This window comes from Hemiscyllium ocellatum, chromosome 3 (genome assembly GCF_020745735.1).
Source record: "Hemiscyllium ocellatum isolate sHemOce1 chromosome 3, sHemOce1.pat.X.cur, whole genome shotgun sequence".
NCBI classification, from domain to species: Eukaryota; Metazoa; Chordata; class Chondrichthyes; order Orectolobiformes; family Hemiscylliidae; genus Hemiscyllium; species Hemiscyllium ocellatum.
The window spans coordinates 77,140,432-77,156,534 of NC_083403.1; the positions used below are offsets into that span (position 1 = coordinate 77,140,432).

The window sequence follows — 16,103 nt, forward strand, 5'->3', positions numbered from 1 at the left end:
TTTTGGTGAACCCCTCCTCAGCTTGTGATGCCATGTTAGTTGGAGCTGTGGCAATCTGCAGGCCACCTGGAGATTTTCGATTCTCTGTTACACCATCTCCAGAAATGCTCCGGATCAGAGTTTTGCACTATAAGGTTTCAATTCTGAAGCACTGATGGCAGCTAATATGTTTCTTCCATAGCCATTTGGAGTGATTCAATGCTATTGCCTATTTTTTAATTTTAATTAACTATTCAGAATCATTCGCTTCTTGGTATTTTGCATGTGCGTGTTTCATTCCTGCTATGCTACTGTTTTAATTTAAGCCAACAAAAATATTGATGGCAAAAGTTCAGTGGCAAAAATACATTGGTAGAACAGCAGTGGATAGAATGTCAGTGTGATGCAAAAATTTTAATCTGCAGTGCAGTTTGCTCACACTGGAGAATATTTTATCATAAGTAATTTTCACAAGCAGTAGGAAATGGGGAGTGACGGTATATTGAAGTGGACAAGCGGGAGTTTCTGTTTTTTTTTTAACAATATTTAGGGATATTGTGAAATAAATGTTGGCTGCAGTCTTGGAGCTCCAGAGTAAACTGTTTCCTTCGGCTGTAGCCATAGTATGTTTGGAGCAACTACATGGTATTGCTTTAGAATAATTTTTTTAAAATTCTAAGCAGTTAGAAGCAATTGAATGCAACAGAGTTGTAACTGTTCCATTTCTTTAATTGCACTGTACCTGATTAGTATTTGTTTTTTGCTCAAGTTGAAGTTATTTAAACAATTATGAAGTTATTGAACTTTTTTTTTGCATCTGGAGCTGAACAACAGAACTCTGAGTACACAGCTGGGAAACATTTCCGGCACAACATTTTATTTTCTTTATGTTCTTTAGCCATGATCTTCCCACACTTAATGCTACTAAAATTTAAAACAGATCTTGATCAAAGGATGCTTTTCAATTTTCCTTAACCACTTCCAAAGGAAATACTTGCATCAGCTGAAGACCAGAAAAAGCATTTAGTAAATTAAATGTGTGTGTAGACTGGCTTGTCGAAATGTTATTTTCACAAGTATCAAAGGTGCTCATATGAATTGTATTTTTGAATATTATTTGGATGATGGTTTTCAACATTTATCTTGAGAAGGAGAACTATAGTTTTAATTAATTCAAACAGTAACTTGAAGGATTCTTCAGAAGCAACTGCCTACATGACTAGCTGTGCCTCTAATATCCTTGTATTGCAAAAATGTGCTTTATTCATAAAATATCTTTATATTCATACAGTTGCTGAAGCAGTTCTGTGCAGTTTTTGCACATTAAGAATAAACTATTCTTTTATTTTACAAAAATGTGCTTTATTCATAATAAAGTATAATAATAATTCATAATTATTCTTGATATATTCACCATTATTGAAACATTTCTGTATAGTCTTTGCACATGAAACAAACAAACAAAAAAGTTCGACATTTCCTACACTTGTAAGAAAAAAAACGGCTTGAGGCATTCCTTACTGATGGTGTTGGTGAGAAGGGCTACCAGGATTGGATTTTTGGGTGCCCATGACAAATTCAGGTTGAGGCTGAAAGTCACTGGCTGAGGAACACACACTTGCACCTTCCCGCATGCTGGAAATAGAAAGTACATGATGGGGAAGAAAATGGCTGTGCCCACATTCTGAATGAGTGGGTAAGAGACTTGACCTGTGAGAGAGTGGGATGAGGGAGTGACCCCATTAACTCAGGACTTTTCAAGGCAGGGAACATTGCACAAAGACCCATGTACTGTACATGACACAGACCTACAGTGTCCCTCATCCCTGAATACTCTGGTGTATTTGCCTCCTTTGTGTACTCCACCTCCCTGCCTCAGACACTGCTGATTGGGAGCTACACTTTTGGACACAAAGAGTGTGAGAGAAGATGGATGTTGTATGAGAAGGGCCATATATATCAGCACCACCCAAAGCCTATATAGAGAGACTGATGACCAGATGCAGGGTTGAATCTGTGACATTTATCAGAAATGCAAAATCAATTATAATTCTGTGACGCCCATGCCTTCAATAGATTTTCTTCCTCCTCTCCCTCTCACTGCATCTTGATGTATTCCCTAGATTCCATAGCTAGGATGGAGGAAATATCCTTGGCTGTGGAGTCCATTGGGTAAAACCAATGACTGCAGATGCTGGAAACCAGATTCTGGGTTAGTGGTGCTGGAAGAGCACAGCAGTTCAGGCAGCATCCGAGGAGCAGTAAAATCGACGTTTCGGGCAAAAGAGAGATAAGCTAGAGGAGGGTGGGGATGGGGAGAAAGTGGCATAGAGTACAATAGGTGAGTTGCAGTGGGAGAGGGACTCACTGAGATTCTTGTAGAGAGAGGAGGAAAACTTCTTCAAGGCAAGCATCCTTGCAAGAGGATTCGCAGTAGGGTTAAAATCAACTAGGTAAAAACAATGACACTGTTTTTACCTAGTCATTGTTTTTACCTACTTGATTTTAACCCTATTGCAAATCCTCTTGCAAGGATGCCTGCCTTGAAGAAGTTTTCCTCCACTGTGGAGTCCATTGGCCTGGAGGCTTGGTCGGGCAATCTTTGAGGGGGGTGGGCTTGTTTCTGCACAGTCCAGATATGATGAGGACCTTTTTGCCAGATGCATTGACCTACTTTGGCATCAACATTCAAGGGTTGGCAGTGGGCAGGCATGGTGGTGGGATGGTCTTGACCATCATTGGAGTGAGTTGCAAGGAGATCTCTGAGGGGCCTGTGACTGAGGGTATCCTGGCACCACTCTGACTCCTTGTGAAGAAGGGAGTACATGCCAGGTACCCTAGACCCTTGGAACCAATGATTGGGTGATTGTAGGTGTATGTGCACCTCTCCAGCAGATCCAGAGGGGCTAACCGTGGAGGCAGTCACAAACCTGAACATGACCCTCTGCATTGCTGTAGCTTCGAGACATTGTAGCTTGAGGCCCGTTTCCTCCCACACTCCCTGTCTGCTGCTCCTATTCCACCCTGTGTAAGTCTTTGATTGCTGACCCTACAGGGTGTCGGTTCCTGGGCTCTGGCCAGCAATGGAACGAGGCGCTCAAAAACCTGCACTCCCAAATTTCCTCAGCCTAACATTCTCAGCATCTTCTTTCAGCATTTTGCATCGGTTATTGCTGATGTTTTCGCTGAAAACTCGCTTCTCTCATCCTCTAAGATTGAAGATGTGGCTCCTGGCCGAGCCAGGCCACTTCCCCACTTTGGTGGACATGCCGAATGTAACCACAAGATGAAACAGTGAAGATGTTACACTTGGTGGTTTGAAGTTGTGTGTAATGAGTGAGACTGGCATTGCAAGGAGACAGGATAGGGCCCAACGAGAGAAGGATCCACACACAGACCCATTGGAAATTTCCTGTCAGGACAATCCAGAGATAGCTGGTCTTTCCAGCTCCCACCCACCACTTCCTGAACCTTGGAAATTCACATTCTGGAGAGTCAACCTGCCTTTGTCAGTAGCAGTCCCAGCCTCCTGTGGGAGCCAGAATTCTGTTGCTAGCGGGTGGAGTGTGGAAGAACATAATGTCACCCACCCCTTCACCCTTACAGGTTTAGTCTTCCCTGTTGTGGAGAAAGGGAGGAATGGAGTGCAGTGAAAATGGATGGCCTCACTTTTAGTGCTGGTGCAGGTGAGGGAGTGAGAGGTGTTGCAGAGGCCTTGCAGCTTTAATCATGTGGAGATTTGGAGGGGAGAGGACTGGGCACAAGTCAGGGAAAATGCTCCGGTCAATTGCAAGAGTGGCACTCCGAGAGCCTTGGTGGTAGGTGGGTGCAGTGGCAAAGATGAAGTGAGGATGAGGCGGCAGAGAATCGTAGAATCCCTACAGTGTATAAGCAGGCCATTTGGTCCATTATGTCCACACTAACCCTCTGAACAGCATCCCACCCAGACCCACCCCTATCCCTGAAACCCTGCACATCCCTAGACACAAGCAATTTAGCATGGCCAATCCATACAACCTGAACACCTTTGGACTAGAAACTGGAGTATTCAGAAGAAAATCCTGCAGACAGAGGGAGTTGTGGAAAGAGACAGCTGCCTGAGGGTGAAATTGAACCCAGGTCCCTGACACTGTGAGGCAGCAGTGCTAACCACTAAGCCACTGTGCCATTGTGTACATTTCTGTGGTGCACCGGAGGAGGTCATTGAACTTCTTCTGGCACCCGTGGTTGTTCCTTTGCACCTTTGAGACTGTACTGGCCCAGGCGGTGACCTTAGACCAAGCTTCCAGGTGTTTTTGCAGTTGCTTCCTCTGCCTGCCCTCCTGGCAACCCTTGTTTGCATCACCTGTTGGATAAGGACCTGCAGGTCCTGGTTGGCCAATAATAGTGGTGTCTTCCCCTTCTTAGACATTTTCAGAAAACCTCCTTGAACAAGCAGGTTGCCCTCGGAGTGCCAGTGCTTGTCCATGTGCCCAGTGGACTTTTAAAGTTGGCACAGACACAATCGATGGATATGTGCTGAGTGGTTCTGGGAATGGTGCGTGGTGAAATGGGTCTAGACGGATGCCGTAGGGGTGAGGTAAGTAGATAACGCTGCGAGACTGGTAAAATATGGTTAGAGAATTCGCTCAGTCTCACATCGAGAAATGTTTTAAAAGATCCCAGTGCCACTCAGACCAAGCCAAAAAAATTTAAGTTTTGTTCCACACAGGCAAAATGATGGTTATTACTTACAGTACTGTCATGAACAACTGCACCTGTGATGCACAACTTTGTGAAGATGAGTTTAGTTCTCTCACCACTTGTCACAAGCCTTCATTGAACAGTCAGAGAATTATTTTGAAGAAATAGATTGATACATTGTTATAGGCAAGAAGGCCAAGGGAGCAGGCAGGAATGGAGAATTCACAAAACGCAAACTAGGCTTGATTTGTGTCTATGTCCCTAGGTTAGCTCAGTCTGGAAGCTGTGTCCTTCTGGGATTGAGCAGTGGTGATAGTACTAACCTATATGAAATAACTCCACAGAGGACAGTATCCTGTCATTAGGTCACCCTTTACTTACACAAGGAGAGTCCCTGACTGTGACCAAGCTCCCCCACAGCCAGCTGCCACAGTGAACAGAACCCCTGATGCTCTTGTTCTTTTTTTCTTTTATCTTTAGGAGGGAGGCAGAGTGAAAGGTGTATAAATCTTTATTCATTTCCATCACCAGGAAGAAAGGAAACACCAGAGTGGCCAGTGACAAGCAGTGTCCTTTTCATCAAAGGGCAATGCTGTGTGATCACAAAAATGAAGGGGAGGGCAGGGATTAAATCAAAATAGAGTTGGATGGAGAAATAATACTCTCCACTCCCCGTGGTGCCCACCTCTGCCTGAAAATCTCGATGGTTTTGGTAAACATTGCGTGCTCCTTCTCCAGGGACATCGGAGCTGGAATTTAACCACGGAAGAGGGGCAGGCAATCGGCCCTAAGGACTCCCTCCATGGCCTGCTGCCTGGACCTGTTTATGTTCAGTTTGGCCAGGCCCAGGAGCAGACCCACAAGGAGAAACACTTTTGTTCTTACCTGTCAGCAAGGACTCCCTGATTGGACCAGATTTATGGCCCCAATCATGGAACTCATATTCTATGTGATCCACCTGGCTGACCTCGTTTCAATCACTACACAATAATAGCCATCAAAATTTCCCACACAAACTGCATTCTGATGCCCATCTCTCATCCTGCTTCATGAGTAGTGTTTAGTGAGGCAGTTTACTGATTCATCAAGCATGACCATGATTGCTCATCATTTACCTGAACCAATGAGATTTATTGGATCGAAAAGCAATGTTTAAGTTCCCAGACTAGGGTTGTCCAAAACTGGAGGACATAGCTTTAAGGTGAAAGGGGAAAGATTTAAAAGGCACCTGAGAGGCAACGTTTTTACTCAGATGGTGGAATATGTATGGAACAAGCTGCCAGAGGAAGTGGTGGTGGCGGGTACAATTACAACTTTTGAAAGGCACTTTAAGGTTTAAAGGGATATGGGCCAACTGATAGCAGAGGGGATTAGATCAGTTTAGGATATTGTGTCAGTGCGGACGAGTTGGACTGAAGGGTTCCATTTCCGTGCTGTATAACTCTACGGCTCAATGTGTATTGAGCACCACTATTCCCCGAATGTATACCATTATACTACCACCTTGGGTGGGCTTGTGTGATAGTATATACTCTGAAATGATCACCTAGGAGCCAAAGACTTTCATTTATCAATATATGATTGAGTCAGGTTGTTGCTTGGTTATTCTGTGACCCTCTCAACATTGCCCGTAGTCTTCAGATGGTGGTGAGAAAGACTAACTGAAATACATGTTATTGGGTGTAGAGCAATGGTATTAACATATATGTTAACAATGAACAATGATCTTGTGATTTTGCGCTCGTGCCAATACCTCTGAGCCTGGAGGTCTGAGTTTGAATCTCACCTGCTCCAGAGCTGTGTATTAGGAAATATCTGCATGTTGACAATGAATTTTTGAAGTCGAAGGGGCATAATTAAGTAGAAAGAGCTGGCTGGGAATTGAAACTCAAGCTTGGTGTGACGAGAAAGTATGTGTTGATTAAACTGGAAACAATGAGTTCTTGCTGGAAGTTCCAGTGGCTCCTGCAGCATTTCTTCAGGAGATGAAAGACAGATAAGCTCCAAACATCGGGTGTGTAAGACCTATCATGGGCTTCAGGTGTTAATTATTGCTCTGTTTGTAAAGGATTGCCTTTGTGTTTGTTGCAGATTAAAACTGATTCATCATTTCCAAGCCCATGCAACAGTCCACACATTTCGATCATGGGCAGAGATCCAATTTCCTTCCCTTGTCAGACTTTAAAGTTTACCCATTTACTCAAATTGTCTTCTGTGTTGGAGATTTCTGGGCGGGAACCTCTGTCCAGAATCTGTCTTGAAATCCTGAATCCAGTAGCAGAGAAAAACTTTGTCAAAATCAGCAGTCCTTTTGTAGATTCAGTGTGGTGTGTTCTGTGTTATAAATAGTTATAATTATACAGAATAGTTGCTGCGAGAGGGGATGTGTGCAAAGTGAATGTAGGATTAGGATGGCAGTGAGTTAAGGTGTTAGATGGTTGGATGGAATTGTGTTAGGTATGTGAATAATCAGGGTCTTGTTGATGGGGTGGTAGAAAATGGTCAGTGGGAATGTAGTTGGTGAAGTGTGTCGTGAATTAACCATTTAGTTTAATCGTTACCCAGAAGTTAGAGTGCATCATCAAATGTTTCCTGGTTAAGTATTATTAATGGAATCAGACCTCTGAGTTCCCCCACTTTAAGGGTCTTTATTGGAGGGTTACACTTACGGCAGAATTGCTTATCGGAATTGTCAATTTCCTGGGCAGTTACCAGAGATGCTGCTGCATTTGGGAATCTGCATGATCATAGAATTCCTACAGTGTGGAACCCACCTACACCCACCCTCACCCTGCCCCTATAATCCCATATTGTCCATGTTTAATACACTTAGCCAGCCCATCCCTGGATACTATGGGCAATTTAGCGTGGCCAATCCACCTAATCTGCACATCTTTGGATTGTGACTCCAGAATACCCGGAGTAAACCTGCATAGGTCTAGGGAGAATGTGCAAACTCAATGCAAACAGTCCCTCAAGAGTAGGATCAAACTTAGGTCCCTGGCACTGTGAGGCATCAGTGCTAACTACTGATGAACCATGCCAAGTGCAATTCCGATCTACACTGTAGAAATTGCTCCCTAACCATTGGAACATCTGCAACATTGCTCCAAACACACTGTGTTAGCTTTAGTTGTAATTGGTTACAATTTGGTTACACACTTAGTTACAATTGCTATGCATCTGTCTCACAAGTGCTACACCAGGGGAGCTCACAATCACCTGAATTGTGGAATACCTTTGATTCCTGTGCATTGGGTAAGTGCATGTTGTGGTCTAAGTCCCATTCTCATTTAAATTGTAGTTTATGTAAATTAATATGTCCATGGAAAGAAAAATAAAAGAACCTAGCTAATGTTCATATTTGAACAAGGAACCATTTTGTCATTTTTAAATTCAAAAACTGCAGTGAGTTATAAATGTATTTCAGGAAGAAAATGTTATAGTTTAAATATTGACATTATCTGTTTTGTTTTATAATTCCTTGAGATAAAAGCTACAACAAAAATAGATAGGTTATGTTTAAGGCTTTGAGTTTGTTTTCATTATATCTACTTGGTTCTTGACACGTGGAAGCTCTTTTACCTCGACACTGGAAGGTCTTGGGGTTCAAGCTGTGGACAGGCTTGTGAGACTCTAATGTTGGCTGACTTTTCAGCGTACTAGTGTGGGAATACTGCACTGGTGCTCTCACTTAAATCACATGTTAACTGGAGTCTGTTCACCTGCTAAATTGGATTCAAACAATCCATGCGAACAATGCTCCCTGACGGCTCTCTGTGACTGGATGGCCATGTAGCATCTCATAAATTCTCACATGGGTCGAGTGCAAGTCAGCCACTCGAAGTTATTCCACGTGTCTGACAGCACAAACCAAATTATAGTGCCCCCATGCTCAAAGGATTTGGTCATGCACAATAAGCAAAGCAGGGTGAGCAAGTTGCAAATTACAGGGGAGGAGTCCAAGCATTCATCCTTCAAGAACACTTCCAGAACAGACCAGTCTGTCATTTATCTTGCCATTTATGAAATCTTGCTGTGCAGAAGTTAACTGCTGTAGTTTATATATTGTAGCAATATTATAGCAGTGATATTGAGCTGAGCTTTCATTCTAGAAGTGGATAACAGCAGTTGGGGGAATTTCTGATAGTTATCTATCAAGAGTCTCAGGAGACAGTTGTCTTTCTCTTAAGAGAAAGTGCTTTCAAAGGTGGGGATTTTTATCCCATGCATGACAAAAAAATGTTGGATGGCAGTCCCAGGGGCTGCTGAGTATGAGAAACGGGTTGTTCAAAAAGCCAGCCTGTCAGAGCTCTTAGAAGCACACACACACACTATGATCTCCCCATCCAGTTTTTCTGAAGAATCTTTGGATCTCATGGCTGCCAGTCTTTTATGTGCTGCAGCTAAAAGGAGATGGTGGCACAGTGCCAGTGTCACTGCGCTAGTCATCTATAACTCTTACTGAATATTCTGGCATTATGGGTTTGAATCTCACCATGGCAGATGCTGAACCTTGAATTCAATAAAAATCTGGAATAAAATCGCTGAATGGCCACTGCGTAAACGATGTTGATTGTTGTAAAAACCCATCTAATTTACTGACGTCCTTTAGAAATGGAAATCCACCATCCTTACCTGGTACACTAAACATACGACCCACAGCAATGCAGGTGACTCTTAAACTGCTCTCTGGACATTTAGGGATTGTCAATAAATCCTGGTTTAGCCAGCTATGCCCACCTCCCATGAACAAAATGATTGTACCATTTGCCACCACATTGTCAGCTGGATTCTCGCCACAGTTCATTATAGTGCAAGATCCATCTGGCAGATTTGCCACTCCCATCCTTTTTCCTGATAGAGGTCTAGCTGGCCTGTTTGATCTAGTGTAGCACTGGTAGACTACTGAGAACTATGAGAGAGACCATGAGGTGAGATCTTACTCATTTAAGATCCAAATCTTTTACTGCTGCCCAGGTTCATATGGCATCATCATATTCGGCAGTACTTGATGTACTCCTCAGCATTCAACTTTTAGTCACTCTTCTACAACATCTACTACACTCGGAAAATCTTTCGAAGGGATCATCACTTGGACAAATATTTCAAGGGAGCTTCCAAGATGATTTTGAGAAATAATTGAGAAGAAGCTGCTGTCTCCATTTTCTCTCTCACAATGCACCTGCTTCCCACAGAAACAGCTATAAAATAAAAAGCAAAGAGCTCAAAAATTTTCAAAAGCTGCAATGTTTATTATGACTGACTGCATCCAAGAAAACAGTTAATCAGCATCCGCTTCAGGTTAAACTTTTGTGTCAAAGACCACCACAAGGCTCTAAAATGTGCTTTCTTTCATCTCACTTTGTATTGGGTACGATTACATTTCCACTTAACTGTGTGGCTGTGTGCATATGTGTACCAACACCATATCTTTGCAAATTGATACATTTATTTTATCTTTGATTCAAAAATATGTTGTTATTGGTTCGTTATTGCTTGCAGCAAAAATAATTAGCACCATTTTCAATTGGTCAGCATGGTGGTTTAGTGGATAGCACTGCTGCATCACAGCGCCAGAGATCTGGGTTCAATTCCATCCTTGGACAACTGGCTCTGTGGAGTTCACACGTTCTTATCGTATTTGCATGGATTTCCTCCGGGTGTTTGCAGTCCAAGAAATGTGCAAAAGACATGCTAATTTGACCATAGTGTCCAGGGATGTACAGGCTAGGTGAGTTCGCCAGGGGAACTGCAGGATTACAGGGATAGGGTAAGGGGGGTGAGTCTGTGTGGAATGTTGTTCGGAGGGTCAGTGTGGACCAGATGGGCCAAATGGCCTGCTTTCACGCTATAAGGATTCTTTCATTGGAGAGGTACTGTTTAATGCATCTCAGTTCCCCCTTCTTACCTGCTTGCAACATTCTGTACATCTCTTTAATTGAACTGCAGGGAGATAATGCTAATGTTCTAACTTCTAGAGGTATCACATAAATTACATGTTCCCCACTGATATATGCCTGTACTGATCTGTAATTCGCAACTTGTTTAAAAATTCTTATCCAATTTGCAGAGTTCAGCAGCAATTAGTTCTTTTTAATAAATTTACTAATGTGCTAATTTTTAAATTTAGGTCTTTACTGAAAGCCAAGAACTGCAGGGATTATTTCTATTAGTGCTATGAGCTCTATGTAATCGTGTTTCACATGTCAGAGGCATAGCGCATGCAGCTGTCTGTGGATTGTAAAACTGTTAAAAACATATTTGCCAAAATGTTCGACTTGCTATACCAATAGAAACAACATCTGTTATATTTGAGGTGATGCCATTATTCCTGGCAGAAGCGCAAAACAACCCTAGTACCAGCATTCTATCTCAATTCTCATTGAATGCTGCCAGATTGGATTTGACTCTCAATGCAACAAAGTCATTTTTTTTTCTTTAATGGCTGGTCTTCTCATGCAGTCAGAGTAATTATTTTATTTAGATAGTACAACTTGCTTGCAAAAAAAAACCTGAAAGTCTTACGATTGGGTAAGAGTAGTTAACTAAACATGAACTGGGATAAAAGCGGTGACTGGAAATTTGGAGTAGAAACAGAAATTGCTGGAGAAATTCAGATCTGGCAATAATCTGTGGAGAGAGAAAAACAGGGTTAATGCTTTGAGTTTCATATGGCATTTTATCAGCTGAAATCAAAATGTTAACTCTTGTTTCTCTCACCATCGGTGTTGTCAGACTCCTGAATTTCTTCTGCACTTTGTTTTTTTATGAAAGGGATTAATGGTTTTGCATAAGTGATGTAATCTTTCAAAAGGCAATGTTAGTATGAAGTATTTCAGAATGCAGTGTACCAATCAAATAATGCAGTTGTCACCAAGAAGAAAAAAGACAATATATAATCTTGCATAAAACAAGTAAATAAAATATAACTGTTAGATGTAGCACTTCTTTAACACAGAGGATTATGTGAGAACATGCTTAACAATTTCCCACATATCATATAGAATCGTAGAACACACTAATCATGGGCAGTAAAAAGGAACACATTAATTCTGTTTGTGAAACTATTTCACTCTATGGTTATACATGTAATTCTTTTGCAGCTGAAGCACTAGTAGAACAAAGGTTTTTTTTAAATTAAGTATTGTTTAATGATAAAAGTTTTCTTCGGTTTAGTGAAATAAAAGTTATTATTGAGAAGTTGGTCCTTTAACACAAGTTATTTTGTTCTTTTCAGGGTTGTTTCCGGCTGTGCTAAACCTTGCCAGCATGGCTGATATTACTTCCAACGCTACCTGTGGTCAAAATGGGTCTGAAATGTACTGCAAGCTGGTGGAACATGTTCCTGGGCGACCATTTAGGAACCCACAGTGCAGGATCTGCGACTTGAACAGTAGAAATCCGAAGGGTATGTAACACTTGTTTTTAATGGAGACAGACTTCAAGGAATTGTTGATTTTTAAATTATTACTGTCTGGGATTTTTCCTGTTGACTGCACTTATGGTGTACTCTGTCATCATTCAGAAGGGAGGGAGACACTGCTTGCTCTTTAACTTTTACACAGGGATTTGATTTGAAAATCAGCAGCAACGTCTTTCCTCCCTTCAGAACATTGAAACTGATAAGCTTTAAAGACTTTGTTTGGATATTTGAATGAACTATTATTTTATGACTGTTATAGAGTCAAAATATAAAAGTGATCTGTGTAACAAAACTGGATCTGCAAGTGGATTGCAGCTGTTTTATTACAGTGAATATCATAGGACTTATGATATTTTGGATCACAATAACAGGATTTTCTTCATTATAATGGAGAGCACCAGAGTTTCAATTTTTTTTCTGTCTGAACAGGCCTTGGTTAAGCTGTACCCTGTCAACAAACCATTCATTTTCTCTTTAGTTCCTGAACATTCTCCCTCTGATAGTAACCAACGAATGTAAATGTTATGATCAGTTTCCCCTACTTTAGGCATTGCGATTCTATTTCTACCCAGAACCCTTTCAATCCAATTCTGCATGGAGGCAAAGGGCAATTTTTGCCAATTTATTGGAGTCCATTGTAACAACTCTCCAGTGGATTGAATTGAGTTTTCACCATTCCAACAACGTGGGGATATTACTCATTCTCTGGATCCTCTGTGCAGCCTGAAATCACAGAATCCTCCTCCAATGTCTCTCTTCCACTTTTCAGCTCAATGACTTTGCTCTTGCTTGGTTTCAGCACATGGACTGCAGTGGTTCAACAGGCAGCTCCCCGAAAAATTGGCTGCATGTTGGGCATGGGCCTGTCCTGTTACCCATTATAACACCGTGTCAATAGAGTGAAGGTACACACTTCAGGGTCTGACTTGAGCCACGGACTCATGACCTATTCACCTGTGGATGCATCGCTGATGACTCATTCATTAGTTCATCTGCCATTTTTCTTGCCCAGAGATGGCTGTCAAATTTGACACAGGCATCAAGATTTACACTGCATTGTTTCTAAGGCTGATATATCCTTCATAAGGTCTGGTACCCAGAGCTGCTCCCCTGTATGACAGGAGAGGAGCTGACCAGTATATTGTATAGCTGCAACATAGCTTCAATACCAGCTGGATGGAAAGTTTGGCATTGTGTTACTCTTTGATTTTGAATGCTGTTCCCATTTCTTCTACAGAACGACATGAAATATCAAATGCAATTGATGGGACCAACAGATGGTGGCAAAGCCCCAGCATTCAAAACGGAATGGAGTATCATTATGTGACTATCACTTTGGACCTAAAACAGGTAAATTATATGACTATCAGTTCTATATTCACATTGAGAACTGAGATGAAAGGTTTGGATTGATAACATAGAACTTAACTGATGATTGGGCTGAATTTTTCTCTCTCCATGGAGATGGTATTGGAGGTGGAGGTTTGGAGAGGGATGGGGGAGATGAAAAGGAAGCAGGATTGTCTATCAACATCACGGAGCTGGACATCCAATTGATATGATTAAGGCCTGATTTAGAGACGGTTTTTGGATCACCTAGGCATTTTATTGCTGGTGGAAATGCTCCTTGCCGCACATGGATGCTGCCAGTTTATTGCATACTTCCTCGGTTACAGACTGAAGGACCATTAGAACCAACCATCTGAAGGATGAAGGACCATCGGACCATCAAGCCTTATCCCAATAATAGGTTGGCAAGCAGGAAAGTCAGCACCCAAGGCCCAAATGATTCCTCTGCAGGTGTTTCATCTCTGCTCAGAGTGGCCTACCAGCTTCAGCTCTTGCTACTTTTCAGCCAGTTGTAGGTCCTGCAGCTCTTCCTACCTCACGGCTGACCCTGGGAATATTGGTCACTGCTGGGCTACACCTAGCCTCAGACACAAGCAGTGATGAAGACCTGCAGTTTTATTCATTGGGAAAGTTCTTTCGGAGTAGTTAGGTAGGACTCAGTAAGGGGAGAGGTGACATGGCAATAAGATGGCCTAGAATACTCTAGTTTCCTCACCCGATGTTATGGAGGTGGGGAGCACCCCAGGCTCGTGGTGAAATACCAGCAGACATGGGAAGAGGCTCTCAAACATCCATTAATTGGTGAGTCAAGGGGGAGCTGCCTAGCACTGGTGACATATGTAGGTAATGGTCATGGCAACCCGTCCACAATCCCATGAGATCCTATGCCCCGCCTTATTTTGCAGCCCGCCTTTGAAGTCACTGGGTAAGTTTGTGTTTCTGATCATTGATCATTGACCTGAGACACAGGGCTGGCAGGCAGATTTGAAGTGAGCAACACTTAATACCTAGAAGATGCCCTTGCATCTGTCTACCTGCTCGTACCTAACCTGTGTGAAATTGGACACAGGCTGGGGAGGCATTTCCTGGGTCAGCTGTCATTGTGCTTCAGTCCTTAAGTGATCAGTCATTGATCTCTATAAGTTCTTACCCCATTCCCTCTGGTAATTTACTCCCAGCAAGAAGAGGGTCATGACCAGCAAGAGGACTAGCAAAATCACCTGAGCTATGGGGTATTGGACAAGAGGTAGACAGCTAACCTGTGTGTCCCCTGGGCCCAGTGGAAGTTTCTTTTCAAGATTATGCCCTGCTTTAATCCCCTCCTCTCTACTTTTCAGATTATTCCCCCTCTCCTCCTTCCCTCATGTAATATCCCTGCACGCATCAAAGTCCCTGACCTGTATTTACCTGGAGTCTCTTCTGTCTGGTGGAACTCCCTATTGCCCAGCTGCTCCCAGCTAGATCTTCTGGATTGAAGTGCTACTGGTCAATCTAGCAGCTCTCCTCAGGCAGGAAGCAGCCAAAGTCTCACCTTCAAGCACTTCCTGATTCCATTATTCATTACTATGGGATATCTGATGGGATTATGGGTGGAATACATAACAAAATTTTAACAGAGAGTTTGGCATCTTCAGCCCTTGGAAAATCTAGGCCATAACCTCTGCTGGCCTCTCCAGTGATGATGATAAGCTGGTTGGCTAGTTCTAGCATTTTCTATTTCAGGGTCTGTTATCCTGAGCTCCATCCCAGACTGTACTCTGGTGTCTTTGACTCTGCTTCAAACACAAAAAAACCGAGAGCTGTTCAAGGATGAGATGCTTCTGATTTACTGTGAGCCATTCAGTTTCAAGAGAGAAAAACACGTTTGTTGCACAAATTAATTATCCTGACGAGCTGCCCTTCCTTAAAATGAGGTTCTTCATTATTATTAAAGTAGACCATTAGAATTATACTTTTTTTCAAATATATTTCATATAATGAAGTTCAGAAATTTGTCAATGATACAGAATTTCATTTCAAAACAGTTACTTTTAATATAGAGAGGAAGTGGACAACAATATCTACTCTCTCTGGCACAGCCATAAGTCAACTCTCTGGTAACATCTTAAAATAAAACAGCGTATAAAGGCAGAAAAATGAAGGAAAAAAGAAAAAAGTTTTCATCTTTACAGTTCTTCTGATTAAGTGCTATGCTATGGGCCATGGGCCTGGTGGCCAGGCACGAGGCCCCATTTCCATTGATGCCTTCACCACTATGAGTCCTCAATGGATCTCACCAATGCAGATATCACTGATGGCGTTGGCAGTCCAATCTCGACTCTGCAGCTGCCATGAGGCTGCCTTAGGCTGATGCAGTGGATGCTGATGCTGCTGGGTCCCGTACTGGGCCCAAAGTCACCTCCGCCTCCATTAATCTGTGCTGGATGCAGAAACCGCTAGGAACCTGATTCGCTCTAGCACCACCACAAATCCACACTGCTGAGCCTACCTGAATCTGCGCTGCTGAGCCTAGTTGAGTCTATGCTGGGCCCACTCAAGTCTGAGTTGTTGGGCCTATTCGAGTCTATGCTGGGCTCACTCACCACCACCGATGCTATCGTCACAACTGAGCTGTTCAACAAGAGCTAAGTAAAATAGAGGAAGAAAATGAGAAGAAGAAATGAAA

The 16,103-nt window shown here is 42.5% G+C and overlaps 1 protein-coding gene across 4 annotated transcripts in view; it reads left to right on the forward strand.

Moving 5' to 3' along the window:
* lama2 (laminin, alpha 2) overlaps positions 1-16,103 on the forward strand; it is a 393,314-nt gene that overhangs the window by 94,728 nt on the left and 282,483 nt on the right. For all 4 annotated transcript variants that reach the window (XM_060851112.1, XM_060851122.1, XM_060851132.1 and 1 more), the window contains exons 2-3: positions 11,903-12,073; positions 13,326-13,438. In XM_060851112.1, the coding sequence (XP_060707095.1) occupies positions 11,903-12,073; positions 13,326-13,438 (284 nt within the window). The remainder of the gene's footprint in view (positions 1-11,902; positions 12,074-13,325; positions 13,439-16,103) is intronic.